This window comes from Dendrobates tinctorius, unplaced genomic scaffold (assembly GCF_039654945.1).
Source record: "Dendrobates tinctorius isolate UK_male_01 unplaced genomic scaffold, ASM3965494v1 ptg000022l, whole genome shotgun sequence".
Lineage (NCBI taxonomy): Eukaryota > Metazoa > Chordata > Amphibia > Anura > Dendrobatidae > Dendrobates > Dendrobates tinctorius.
This window is the reverse complement of record NW_027361690.1, coordinates 9,296,146-9,310,917: the sequence shown is the minus strand read 5'-3', so window position 1 is coordinate 9,310,917 and position 14,772 is coordinate 9,296,146. Positions and strand designations below refer to the sequence as shown.

The 14,772-nt window shown below is 44.8% G+C and overlaps 1 protein-coding gene across 1 annotated transcript in view; it reads left to right on the top strand.

The window, feature by feature from the left end:
- LOC141084037 (tropomodulin-3-like) overlaps positions 1-14,064 on the top strand; it is an 81,230-nt gene extending 67,166 nt beyond the window's left edge. Inside the window, exons 8-10 of the mRNA XM_073568424.1 lie at positions 640-783; positions 2,486-2,630; positions 12,183-14,064. Of these exons, the coding sequence (XP_073424525.1) occupies positions 640-783; positions 2,486-2,630; positions 12,183-12,217 (324 nt within the window). The 3' untranslated portion in view covers positions 12,218-14,064. The remainder of the gene's footprint in view (positions 1-639; positions 784-2,485; positions 2,631-12,182) is intronic.
- Positions 14,065-14,772: the final 708 nt, after the last annotated feature.

Here is a 14,772-nt window from a genome sequence, read left to right as displayed (position 1 = left end):
AGAAGACATTCTCCAAACAGCTGGGTGTTCAGCTTATGGGTCCTCCAACAGTATAACCCAGAACACAGCATTGGACTGTTCTGAAGTGGCCTTATACGAGCCCTGATCTAAATCTTATTGAACATCCCTAGAAAAAGCTGAAATGTGCAGTGTGGAGAAGGCAATCTTCAAATCTGTGACAGCTGGAGCAGTTTGCACATGAGGAGTGGGGTAAAATACCTGCAGACTGGTGGTCTCATTTACAGTTACAGAAATCATTTGATTGCAAGGTTGTACAACAAAATATCAAGTTAAGGGTGCCATCCTTTTTGTCGAGGCCAATTTCATTAGTTTGGCGGGTTTTCTTTTTTAACTTTTTTTTTTTTTTTTGTTGGACAACAATTCAAAAGCAATGTCTAATTCTCATTAGTTAATATTCAGTTAATTTAAATTGAAAATTATTTTTGTCAGTTTCAAGTTGTTTCAGTGACCATTGTGGGTTTTTCTTTAACAGAAGAAAGGCACCAACAATTTTGTCCACGTGTGTATAACAGTGGGAAGCAGTCACTTTTCTGGGATTGGGCCGCCGGTCTTTTACCCAAATTTGGCTATGCGTTACTGACTTAATGTATTGTTATGCTTTTTTGTTTGCTCCCATAGGCATTTGCGGACATGCTGAAAGTAAACCGAACTCTAAAGAGTTTAAATATCGAGTCTAATTTTGTCACCGGTGCTGGCATTTTGGCTTTGGTTGAAGCACTTAAAGAGAATGAAACTTTGCAAGAAATCAAAATTGACAACCAGGTAGACTTTGTTTTTGTGCATTACGTTCTTGTTATGATGTTTTTATCCTCTGTAGAAACAGGCTGTAGTCTAATAATGGATTACTGTCATCAGGATGAACATAGGGATAAGTAGTGGCAGATTTACCATATGTGACATCTGTTCACTGTTTGAGAAAGAAATACATTAAAAAAATATTAAGAGAAGGATTATTTTTAAAGTAACATTGCATGCTATGTTGCTTTACAGATTTATTTGTCATTTATTTTTTGAGGTAGGATTGGGGTTTTCACGAGGTTGCAGATTGCAAAATAATGTAGTTCAATGTTTCTTTGTTGAATAAAATGGATGCACAAAGCTGATACACGGCCTAACGGACTTGGTTTATAGGAGAAATGAAAATTAAAATTGCAGTGTTCACATAGACTGTGAATGCTTGGCTGCTCAGCATTTCATTATACAGGGTGCAGTATATAAAGGTCCCAGCTGGACAAGCTCACAGAAGCGAATACCTACTGTATATACTCGAGTATAAGCCGAGGCACCTAATTTTGTCACGGAAAACTGGGTTAGCTTATTGACTCGAGTATAAGCCGGTATGCATTGTCCTCTCATCCCTGTCCTGGTATGTGTGGCTCCCCCTGCTGTATGCATGGCTCCACCGTCCTCCACCTGTTGTATACATGGCTCCTCTGTCCTCCCCCTGTTGTATACATGGCTCCTCTGTCCTCCCCCTGTTGTATACATGGCTCCTCCGTCCTCCCCCCTGTTGTATGCATGGCTCCCCCGTCCTCCCCCCTGCTGTGCATGGCTCCCCCATCATTCCCCCTGCTGTATCCCCCCCCGTACTCCCCTTGTTGTATGCATGTCCTCCCAGTCATACTCGCCCCCTCCTGGCGCGGTCTCTGCACTTTCCTGCTTCTCCGATGGTCTCCGGCGCCAGCAGCAAGTAATGAATATGCGCTCCACGCCCTATGGGAGTGTACATATTCATTACGTTAATGAGCGGTATCACGTGACCGCTGAACACAGGAAGAAGCTGCTGGCGCCGGAGACCATCGGAATAGCAGGGAAGTGCAGAGACCGCGCCAGGAGGGGGTATGATGTGACAGCCGTTGGCTCCTGCTGCTCCCCCTCTTCCTCCGAGCCCCTGGAACAATGATTGGAATGTAAGCCGAGAGGGGCACTTTCAGCCCAAAAAATGGGCTGAAAATCTCGGCTTATACTCGAGTATATACAGTAGCTGTTTTTTTAGCTCCTTCTGTCCGTTTTTCTTAATATCTTTAAGCCCACAACTCGTTGAGACTTTGTACACTGTATAGAAAGTTCCCTTAATGGGTTTCCAGTACTTGGGTGACCTCCTTGATGAATGAAATGAGGCCCCATAACTTGTACTATCCTCACAAATCAGCGATGTCTCTTCTCGTGGCACTGGCGTGACGTTGGCTGTAGCGCTCACGTAGTATAACAATCAGCAGCACTCGCTCTTCACGGATGCCAGGTTTCGTCCTGAGGAAGTGTGAGCACTGCAGCCTGTTAACAGCTGCCGATTGCCTGCAGCACTCGTGTACCGTGTCAAAGCCAATGCTTTCCTTTTAAGAGGTTAAAACTTGGTAAATGAGGAATTCTCTTGGTTGTGAAGTGCATATAAAGATACTACTCTTTCTGCATTTTTAGTTTTTATTTATTTATTTTTTTACTCTTTTTATCATTTTCAAAACAGAGGCAGCAACTGGGAACTGGTGTGGAGATGGAGATCGCCCGACTGCTGGAGGAAAACGTCTCAATTCTCAAATTTGGGTATCACTTCACGCAGCAAGGGCCACGGACAAGGGCGGCTGCTGCTATTACTAAAAATAACGATCTCGGTAAGCTTGGATGTAGCATGCACTACTAGTTCTAGTAATCATGGAGGATTACATATTACCCATCAATAGATGAAGCAGCTGGTGTGTGTGCGCTAATAGATTTTGCACAGGGTTTAATCTGTGTAGCCACATAATAAGACCTGTGGTATAAAGCACCTCTTGGGTGTAACTTTTAGTGGATTAATAATCTGTAGGATGGGTTTTGTAGCTAATTAGAAAAAAAAAATAAACCAATAAATTACTCAATGTTACAGTGGTATGTAAAGGTTTGGGCACCCCTGGTCAAAACTAATGTTATGAACAGTTAAGCAAGTTGAAGATGAAATGATCTCTAAAAGGGCTAAAGTTAAAGATGAAACATTTCCTTAGTGTTTGAGGTAACAAACTTTTTTCATATTTTACATTTTAAAGATTACAAAAAGGAAAATGGGCCAATGCAAAAAGTTTGGGCACCCTGCCTGATTAGTACCTTGTAGCACCCCATTTTGAAAGTATCACAGCTTTTAAATTCTTTTTGAAGCCAGCCCAGACTCTTTCAATTCTTGTTTGAGGGATTTTCATTCATTCTTCCTTGGAAATTTCTGTGAGGTTCCTGGGTCATCTTGCATCCTCTGCTATTTTGAGGTCTAGCAACAGATTTTCAATGATGTCCAGATCAGGGGACTGTGAGGGCCATTTTAAAACCTTCAGCTTGTGCCTTTTGAGGTAGTCTACTGTGGATTTTGATGCTTATTTAGGATCATTATTCATTTGTAAAAGCCATCCTTTAATCAACTTCAGTTTTTTACAGATGGTTTTATGTTTGCATCAAGAATTTTATACAATTTCTTTGAATCCATTCTTCCCTCTGCATGAAATGTTCCCCGTGCCATTGGCTGAAACACAACTCCAAAGCATGATTGATCCATAACCATGCTTAATGGTTGGCGAGATGTTCTTTTCCTGAAATTCTGTGCCCTTTTTCTCCAAAACATACTTTTGATCATTGTGGCCAAAGAGTTTGATTTTAAGCTCATTAGTTGATAGGATTTGTTTCCAAAATGCATCAGGCTTGTTTAGATGTTCTTATGCATACTACTTCTGATTTTGAATTTTATAGTAAGGATGCAAGAGAGGCTTTCTTCTGATGACTCTTCCTTGAAGGCCATATTTGTGCAGGTGCCTCTGAACAGTAGAACAATGTACCACAACTCCAGAGTCTGCTAAATGTTTCTGAAGGTTTTTTTTACAGTTAAGTGGGGGTTCTGATTTGCCTCTCTAGCAATCTTGCTAGCAGCTCTCACTGAGATTGTGCTTGGTCTTCCAGATGTTATCCTGGCCTCTACTGTTCTGTTAAATGACATTTCTCAATTACATTTCAAACTGAGAAAATGGCAGCTTGAAAATACTTTGCTATCTTCGTATAGCCTTCTCCTGCATTGTGTGCTTAACAGGCTTGAAAAAAAGTATACAAAATACAGTTCCAAGGTCACTACAAAAATTACAATAGGAGTAGAACAACGCCAGAAGCCCGACCTACTAATTATGGTGTACAGTGCACATTTGTAATTCACAGAAAGCCAAAACATTAATTAGCATTAACTACATGTCAGCTATCAGTACACAATAGGTACTGTTGTATTGCCTATGAATGGCTGCTTGTGATAACAGAGTTAATCTGGGCACTTGCCTATAAATTGTAGTCTGCTAATGCGGTCCTCCATGAGCGCCCCAACGCGCGTTTCGTCCCTTCATCCCTTTTTGCATCTTTATAAGCTTCAACAAAGAGAATCGCATAGACGCACCTTCGTTTAAGTTTATGGAGAATACATTGCTTAGAAATGAGTGGACCAGGGTCTCTAAACCCTTGTTTCCAATAGTTGGAGGTCCCAGAAAGTGATCTAGTGGATGTATCATAAATGACTACAATGATAAAACTCACTTAATGGGGTTGTCGGGTGGTAACATATTCCACAGAATTAGTCATATCTTGTTGATTGGTGGATGCCTGACCAATGAGATTCGCACCAGTTGGCAGAATGAAACCCTTTTAGCCCTGCTATAATGGAGCGGCAGAGCGCATGTTTGACCACTGCACCATTGGTTCCCTGTGAGGCTGCCAAGCGCTGTACTCAGTGTTTCGGCAGCCCCATAATGAATAAATGGAGCAACGGTCAGGCATAATGAAGGTGCCATACTAGAGATACATATTCTCTGTTCTGCCAATCTCTGCAGGTCTAATTGGTCACACCGCCACCAATCAGTAAGCCGTCGCCTATAAAATAGGTGATAACTTGTTTTCGCTAGACAACCTGGCATTTGCTAATCATTGGGGTGTTTTGTCTCTTCCGAATACTCCATGTAAGTAAACATGAGTTATGTAGATTTTAGACAGGTATAGGTTGCATTAGGCACAGCCTACGTCTCTGCCGGTTACACTATATTATTTGGGCCCCTTTCCCTTTGTGTATAACCCTTTCATGACATTGCAGAATTGTATTCCCTCTTCCTGTGATATTAAATCTACATCTTCACACGTGATCATCACACTGGTGATCCGACATGTCATTATCTTATAAAAAAGAGCTAAAAAGAGCTGAAAACTGCTATGAATGGTGCATGGGAGCCAATACAAAAAGTACACTAGTGAAAGTAAGTGAATACAGTGAATTATCGCGGTTAGGCCATGTGCACTTGTTGAGTATTTGAGGTTTTACCTCAGTATCTGTAAGCCAAAACCAGGAGTGGGTGATAAATACAGAAGTGGTAACGTGTTTCTATTATACTTTCCTCTGACTGTTCCACTCCTAATTTTGGCTTGCACATACAGAGTAAAAAAAAAACTCACCAAATACCGTATTTTTCGGACCACAAGACACACTTTTTTCCCCCAAAATTTTTTGGGAAAATGGGGGGTGTCTCTTATGGTCAGAATATACTTACAGATGCTGTGGCGGTGGTCCCAGTCTGACACTGCAGCCTCCCTTCCCAGGATGGTGTGGCTGTGGTGCTCCTCTGTAGGGCGACGGCTGTGGTGTTGCTCTGTAGGGCGGCGTGGCTCCATTGGCATTTTGTGAAAGCCCGGAGGCCCCTGCAGATCCAGTTCTGCGATGCGGTGGCCTCCGGGAAAATGGCCGCCAGGGTCTGCGCATGCTCAAATTCACATCTCGGCAACGAGGAGCACCACCACCGCTGTACCTGGCGCAAAATCCCGGCAGAGTACCACCACCGCACCAGCCTGGGATGGGATTTCCTGGAGGCCACTGCACCAGCCTGGACCACCGAACAACCCCTGTGACCACTCCTCCACCTGTGCTGATCTCCCCCCGACCCCCTGTTAAGCTGAATTCGGACTGTAAGACAAACCTCCATTTGACACATATCTTTTTTCCCTATTTTCCTTCTGAAAACTTGGGGTGCATCTTATGGTCCGGTGCGTCTTATAATCCGAAAAATACGGTACTGAACATGTAAATATAGCCTTATGGTTCCAGGCCTGATGCTTCTGGTGCATATAGTCTAATGTCCTACTGACAACACATCTGCCAGATTGGAGTTGGCATGGGGACATTTTGTGCATATAAATCAATGTTTATCAGTTACACTTGCCATATTTTTGCCGGCCGTTTTTGTGGCCCCAATAGATTTCCATGGGGCCGCAAAATCGGCCCGCAAAAATTAATAGGAGGGCCATGCTCCATATGGCCGTGAGGGCCGTATTTCCGGCCATGAAATGGCCCGGTGCGTCTTATAATCCGAAAAATACGGTACTGAACATGTAAATATAGCCTTATGGTTCCAGGCCTGATGCTTCTGGTGCATATAGTCTAATGTCCTACTGACAACACATCTGCCAGATTGGAGTTGGCATGGGGACATTTTGTGCATATAAATCAATGTTTATCAGTTACACTTGCCATATTTTTGCCGGCCGTTTTTGTGGCCCCAATAGATTTCCATGGGGCCGCAAAATCGGCCCGCAAAAATTAATAGGAGGGCCATGCTCCATATGGCCGTGAGGGCCGTATTTGCGGCCATGAAAAAATACCGACAAGCTTGATATTTCTCACGGCTTACGGACACGGCCGCAATGCATTTCAATAGTAGCGCAAAAACAAACTTTTGCTTGTTTTTGCTGTACACTATATTTGCAGATCACCGTTTTTACTCTGTCGCCTTATTGGGGGACACAGAACCGTGGGTGTTATGCTGCTGTCCACTAGGAGGTGACACTAAGCATAATCTGAAAAAGATTAACTTTGGCTCCTCCTCTGCAGTATACACCCCTGGACGGCGTCAGCCTTCTCCAGTTTTTGCTTAGTGTCGCAAGGAGGCAGACCTAAGATTTTTTTCCTTAATTTTTTTTCAACGGATTACAGATGAAGAAAAGTGGGTCTCCAGTGAGACTCCCGGCATGGCTCCCTCCTCGGTCCCCTATTAAGGGGTACCCGATTGAGGTCGAGATGGCTCTTCCCCATGTCGCTCCTTCCCCAGTCCCTCAGGTAGTGGTTCGAAGTCGAGGCCCCCCCTCCTTCCCCAGTTCCTTGGGCTCTGGGTTGAGGTCGAGGGTAGGACGAAGCCCCCTGACGGTGACAGCAGCACCCTCCCTAATCCCCCTCTGGGGGCATTAGGTCGAGACACCGCAGGTAGGGCCTGTACCAGGCACCATTCGGCCACTTACATGTCCAGGGACCCCAGCCCAGCTGCGGGCTCCTGTTTGGACCGGGGGAGGTGCAGGCAGGCATGGCACTTGTCAGAGACAGGGCTCCCGGCACCCCTGTCTCTGCGGCAGCACCAGCTGCATAGCGCCTCAAAGGGACCCCCCACAGGGCCTAGGTGGCACTCATGTCCCCACCGCTAGCCTACCGTTCAATCCGGGGGGGTCTGGTTGGAATCCGACCCTCCCCTGGACAACCGCGCCATCCTGGAGCCCTTCTGGGCATGAGCTATCAAATTTAGGCCGCGGCTTCGGCCTAGCCGAAGTCGCCGCCTTATTCCCGCCCCCCGGATGACGAAAAATGACACTACAGTGTCATAGAAGGGGCGGATCGAGACAGGAAGGGCGCGCTTTTACATAGCTCCGTGCGCCCTTTTCAGCTCTCCGCCCCCTTCCCCCTCCACCTCAGAATCCGGTGGCCATCTTGCTGCACCTGAAGAAACTGAAGGCAGCACAGCAGTCTCTGGGGGGCACAAGACGTGGGATTTATCAGCGCTGGACCTAGGGGAAGCACCGGTGGGGTAAGATCACAGCTGGGTTCTTTGTACTCAGCTGTGAGTTCCTGTAACCTATAACGCTCCCCTACTCCTCCTTTCCTCTGCGTAGATACCCCTGTAGGGCCTCTGCGAATAGGTACTATGTCGGGCTCTCAGGCAAGACTGCTTTTACGCAGTCTGCACAGCCTGCAAGGCCACTCTCCCCAGTGGCAGCACGTACCCGCACTGCCGGGACTGTACCCAAAGAAAACGCTTCTGCAGCCGCTACTGCGCCGGAATGGGCGACTCAGATGTCGCAGTCTATGACAGTCTATAGATAACCTGACCTCCACACTACTGCAGGCTCTGCAGGGTCATGTCTCGGCTATGAACGTTACCCAGCAAAGGGACGTCCGGTATCAGGAACAGGCCGCTTACGACAGTTCGAGACGTAAGCGGACCCACAGGTCGCGTTCATCTGCGTCCTCACATAGCACTAGGTCGTCCCCCTCCAGGGAGAGGCACAGTGGCTACAGGTCACCGAGACCGTCCCCTGATAGAGAGAGACAATGTGGATCTCCACAACGATCCCAGACCACAGAACAGCCCTAGTTCGCCCGCTAGGGAGCTCCTTAGCGATGCGCAAGACTCAGAGGGCATATGTGACTCCAACTCAGATAACGAAACAAGGAACGCTCTGCTCCCTTGTCCCCCTAGCAATACTGCGCTAGTTGAGGATATAATCTCTTCCATCCTTTGGGTGCTAGACTTTTCTGATCCAACCTCCTGAAGTACCAGAACACAAGATTTCCTTTGAAAGTGTTCAGAAACCATCTGAGGTCTTTCCTGATCACCAGGAATTTCAAAAAATACTTTCTAAGCATTTTTCGCAGCCTGAGAAAAAATTTGCCAATCGCAAATACTTGAAAGCAAAGTACCCCTTCCCACAGAAGGACACTAAGGATTGGACACATCTGCCTAAAGTGGATCCTCCAGTCTCTAGGCTGGCAGCACAAACGCTTCTCTCGCTGCCGGACAGCTCAACCCTCAAGGATGCAGCAGACAGACAGAACGCATGGCTCGTTCAATCTTTGAGGCGGCAGGTGCCTCTTTGGCTCCTGCATTTGCTTCAGTTTGGGCAGCCAAGGCCATTATGGCCTGGGCTGATCTATTACAACAGGGCCTCCAAGCTTCAAATCCTCAGCTGGCGGACCAGGCGGTGCAAATTGCAGTAGTGGCAGATTACATGGTCCATGCAGCGTTGGATTCCGCAAGAGGGGTAGCGGAAATAGCAGCCAAGATTTACTATCATACCTGGAAGGCTTTCTTCACATGGTGCGAATCTCATGGGCACATCCCACTCCCCTATTCTCTTCCAAAGGTCCTCGGTTTCCGTCAGTCAGGTCTGGACGCCGGGCTATCCCTGGGCTCGCTTAAGAGCCAAGTGTCAGCGCTTTCAGTGCTCTTTCAGAGGCATATTGCTAACAAGCCGCAAGTGAAGACTTTTCTCCAAGGGGTTTCTCGATTGGTTCCCCCCTACAAACATCCGTCGGGAGACGTGGGACCTCAACCTGGTCTTGACAGCACTACACACCTCCTTTTGAACCCCTAAAGGAGGTCTCACTCCGCTTTCTATCACAGAAAGTGGTTTTTCCTGGTGGCAATCACCTCGCTATGCAGGGTGTCCGAACTTTCAGCTTTTTCCTGCAGGCAACCCTTCCTGGTTTATCATCAGGACAAGGTGGTTCTCCATACAGTGCCATCCTTCCTTCCGAAGGTTGTGTCCACCTTCCACCTCAATGAGAAAATCTCACTACCATCTCTTTGCCCGGTTCCCGTTCATAGAGTGGAGAAGGCTCTGCATACTCTTGACCTTGTCAGGGCATTGCGTATTTACGTGTCTAGGACTGCTCCCTTCCGGAAGTCTGATTCACTTTTCCTTCTTCCAGAAGGCGTTCGCAAGGGCCTACCGGCTTCCAAAGCCACCCTTGCTAGGTGGATCAAGTCCACCATTCAAGAAGCTTACCGCCTTAACAATTCTCCTCTTCCAGCCGGTATCACGGCTCACTCTACGCGGGCGGTAGGGGCCTCTTGGGCCATTCAGCACCAAGCCTCGGCACATCAAGTGTGTAAGGCAGCCACTTGGACTAGCCTGCACACATTTACAAAACACTACAGAGTGCATACCCAGTCCTCAGCGTATGTGAGCCTGGGTAGACGGGTCCTGCAGACGGCAGTACCCCAAATTTAGGGAACTGTCAGTACAATATTCGTCCACTGCTTCCCACCCAGGGACTGCTTTGGGATGTCCCACGGTTCTGTGTCCCCCAATAAGGCGACAGAGTAAAGGAGATTTTTGTGTGCTCACCGTAAAATCTCTTTCTCTTAGCCTTTAATTGGGGGACACAGCTCCCACCCTGTTGCCCTTGCGGGCCGTTGTTACGGTTGGGTTCTCATATTGTTTGAGCTGGGTTCTCATATTGAGCTCGTTTATAGTAGCCTTCTTGCAGGCATGGTTCTGTTTCTGGTATATTCCTCCTAATGCTTTTGCACAAAACTGGAGAAGGCTGACGCCGTCCAGGGGTGTATACTGCAGAGGAGGAGCCAAAGTTAATCTTTTTCAGATTATGCATAGTGTCGCCTCCTAGTGGACAGCAGCATAACACCCACGGTTCTGTGTCCCCCAATTAAAGGCTAAGAAAAAGAGATTTTACGGTGAGTACACAAAAATCTCCTTTTCCCCTGCTATTTGTTAGGGAAAACCGGTGATTCGAGAAGGTTTTTTTGCGGCGCGTTTTGCGGGAGACCGTGAAAATCACGGCAATACGGTCCGTAAAAATGGGCCGCAGAAAACTCTGCATGTGTAAAAGCAGCCTTAGTGGCTATCCTAAAAATGACTAATATCCTTGGTCAGGATAGGCGATAGGTTATTAATCGCTGGTGGTCTACTCACTGGAAGCCTCAATGGTCAAGATAGCAGGGGTCCTAATGTGTGAATTGGGCCATCATGCGTATGTCCGACCACTGTCGCTTTCACTGGCTGTTGGAGTTATGTTCTCACCTCTCCCCACACACAGGGAACGTTGGGACATCTGTTCTAGGGATCTGTGGGCCTCTCTTCAGCCATACTCCCCATGATCATACATTAGTCATCTAGGCTGTAGATGGGTGATAAATTTGGTGTATGGGTCAATACCTTTGGGATGTGAATGTTAATATCAGTCTACACGACGTGTCTCTGGAGGAATTAATCTCATTTCTGGAGAACATGGCATGAAGCCCTGTTGTGAATGGATCAGGTGGTACCCTACAAGCTATAGGTTTGTAACTTCAGTCACTGGTAATGTTACAAAGCAGGACGTTCGATAAAGCCGTTTTCTATAAATGACATTATTACGTATCCACAGGATCGTGAGTGCAAGGCTCCAAAAAACTCTGGGTGAATGGAGTAACGGTGAAGCATAACCACCTCTCCATTCCAAGTGCTTTATCTCTGTCTCTCCATACAAGTCAATGGAGAGGTGGCCATGTTTGCACACTACTGCTGCTGGCAATTGATTATATATTCTGGCTATATGTGGGTTCTCGCCACCATTCGTGGGAGTTGTCTATTATATATGCCATATTATCTGAGTAATATATCTTACTGCTATGGAGTTTACAGGCTTCAGTTAATCTTCAAGCAGTGTCTCTTCCCATTGAAATATATGTTAAAGGTGCTGTCTGAGAATTTAAGAAATTAACCCAACTGCAAGAAAAGGTATAAAAGAGAAAAAAACGCAATATTCACCTGTTAAAACGTTTACACTCCAGATATCCACCAGGCTTTATCTTCCTGGAGCAAAGAGGTGACGCAGCCAAACACTGTCCTTAGTTGTGAATGTAGTTATGTACATGACAGTTAGGGGCCGTGATTGGAAAATAAAAACCGGCATGTGATTATTTTCCAGCATTTCCTTTGTTGGGTTAGTTTTGTGAAACGAGATTTAAGTGTTCTAATAACGCTGTTCCCCCCCAGCTGCAGTTTCTTTTGAAGAAAAAACAAAACCCTGTTTTTTTTTTACTTCCCTTCCCCGGTCCACCGCCAAGTCCCTGCCGCTGTTCCCAGTGTCAATTATTTTCTGCAGTGCTAACATCACGGAGCTTAACGGCTCTAACCGGCTCATGCCATCAACTGGACTGAGCCACTGAGCTCCGTTAGGGAAAGAGTGCTGAAGCTGGGGAGGATGAGGAAAGCTCAGTTTATTTTTTCAAAATGCAACCGGGGAACAAGAGTTTCCTGAAACTAGAAAGCCCATTTAACTTCTTTAAATGTGAGAAGCTAATAAAATCTGCTTGTACTAATGAAACTGAACCAATGAATATTCTGTTTTCTTTCAGTTCGCAAAAAACGAGTGGAAGGAGACCATGAGTAAGCCTTTAACCATGAGAACATTGCTTGGAGGTTCCGACATCACTGGGGAATAGTGAGCTTCATTCAGGTGTTCTAGTCTCTGACTTCATGTGCCTGGGAAGAAGGGAAGATACTGGAAAACCACATCTGATCGTATCTGATCGTTCTTTTCACTGTCTCTTGATGCGCCTTGCTTTTTTTTTATATGTAATCCCTATGAGACCTTAAACTGTTGAGACTCCTATTGAATATTACAGAGGTGGAGCCGGTTGCCTGCTTCTTGTAGGAACAGATGCATTTCCAAGATCTCCATCCAGATATGTCACAGAGATGCTGGACAGGAAGACAGAAACTTCTTCAAAATAGTTCTAAATTTTGGCGTTTACACGGAAAAGACTGATGACAAGAATTTTGTACTTTTTCTTTTCATTTTGAGGGAAGCAGTAGTGCGCTATCATGTAGAGTATGCCTTCACCCATACACTGTAATTGTTTCTATTGTATCAACTTGAATCAGTGTGTCATTGCCCTTAGGCTAAAATGTTCTCTGCATTTACATTTCCTATTGGGAAACATGACGGCATTACATTAATTTGCCAAGAAATGACTGGGTTGGGTGTATGTTATTAGGCCATCTACTAGTTGTGGCCATGTTAGAAACTTGAGTGCAGCACAGAACCAGTACTTTGTAGTGTTTGGATTCAATGAAATCTAAATGATTTGCCTCCTGTAAAGATGCTGAATGATGAGATTTGTAAAATCTAATTTTCACAGTACCAAGCACTCCTACCTGTTGTTTTCTTCCTCCAGTTAGGTTTTCTCTAGTAGACATAAGATGAGTTCTTCAGGGATGGGTATACAATATTATAGGCTTAATATTTTGCTGAAAAGTCATTACCGTATGTTGCTGTAGTATCCTCTTTTATGCAGGATATAAATAAGAGCCATAAAGAATAGCGCTCTTATTTCAGGGAAACAATGTACCAAATATTCAGTCTCAGGAAATTCGAGAGCTTGGGGGACTTGGAATACTTTAATACTTATGTCTTAACATTACACATCTTCAAATACCCCATGCCAGGGAACTATGGACCGAGAATATATATGTCTTGTATGTCTTAACCTCCTCTGTGTTCAGATATAACATTCTGGGATACTACAGATCTGGGAATATATATTGTAATGTCTTGTGTCCACAAAGCCTATTTCCAAGATTTATAAACCCAGAGATATTTAGTATGTCTGTCTTAGGTCTCATATGCCTCCAAATATCCTATCCCCGGAATTCATAGCGGTATTTATTAGGATATTTGGAGGCATGTGAGAATATTCCAGGGATTTTGTTTTAGAGCTACTTAGTATGTCTTGGCACGTATGCTTCCAAATATCCCATTCCTGGAAACTATAGAACGGGAGTCTTTGGGATCCCATAGACAAGGGAATACTTTGTACGTCACAACCTTCTGTGCCTCCAAATATCCCATCCAAGTAAACTATGCTCGCAGGGATGTGGAGGGGATTGGGGTGAAGCTTAACCTTTTTTACTTGTCTAATATGTGACACAACTCTGAGGTTTAAAAAGAAAAAAAGGAAATATATTGAATTAAAGGATAGCCATACTTAATGTAGCCTTTTAGCCATGTAGATTATTCTAACATAACTCCATGTTTATCTTCGGGCCACATTTTACTTAAACCATTCCTGATTGACAAGCTGTATTGTATTATTTCTTTGTTATAGTGTACACATTAAAGGGTGCCAAACACTGTACTATGGCGGTATATATATTTGTATGTAATATACATATTACTTGTTAAAGAGAGCCCTTCAGATTTTCAGCATTTATAAATAAAGTTTGTTTTTCAAATTATCTGTACCGATTGATTATGATTTTGCTACAGAAACCTCCCCCCACTCCCTCCGGCATAATATAATTGAAAAAGAAATTAATTAATCTTGGTACACGATTCATACATGGTTACTAGGGCAGATAACTCATTTACCTAAGTCGGTCCTCCTCTCTACCATCAGCATTCGGAACAGTGCTGGTCGGCAATAACACTGATGTCCTGTATCCTACACCAGCCTATCCTATGTCATAGCAAGGTGTCCTTATTTATATAGTCCACTCCAGCAATGCGCCCTCAGCTGGTCACAAATTTAATGCTCTTATTTTGTGAATGACATCTTTAACTTGCCTTGATTAGTTAAAATAAGATTTGCCTTTTATTTTTTGGGAGGGGGAATGTGAAAGGCGCACACCAGCCATGCATGTGTTCCAAAAATACTGCTCACCTAGTAACAAAATGTCTTTAGAAATGGAACCTCCTACTTATTGTCCCCAAACATTACCATACCATGTAGGTAGAGCATACAATTAGGTCCTGAAATATATGGACAGTGACAAAAGATTTGACATTTCAGCTGCTTACCAAAACATTTTCGAGATTGTTGTATAATCAATATAGGCTTAAAGAGCAGACTCTCTACTTTAATTTGAGAGTATTCAAATCTTAATTGGAATAAGGGTTTAGGAATGTCTTTAAGGCCGGTTTCACACGTCCGTTTATTTCTAGTA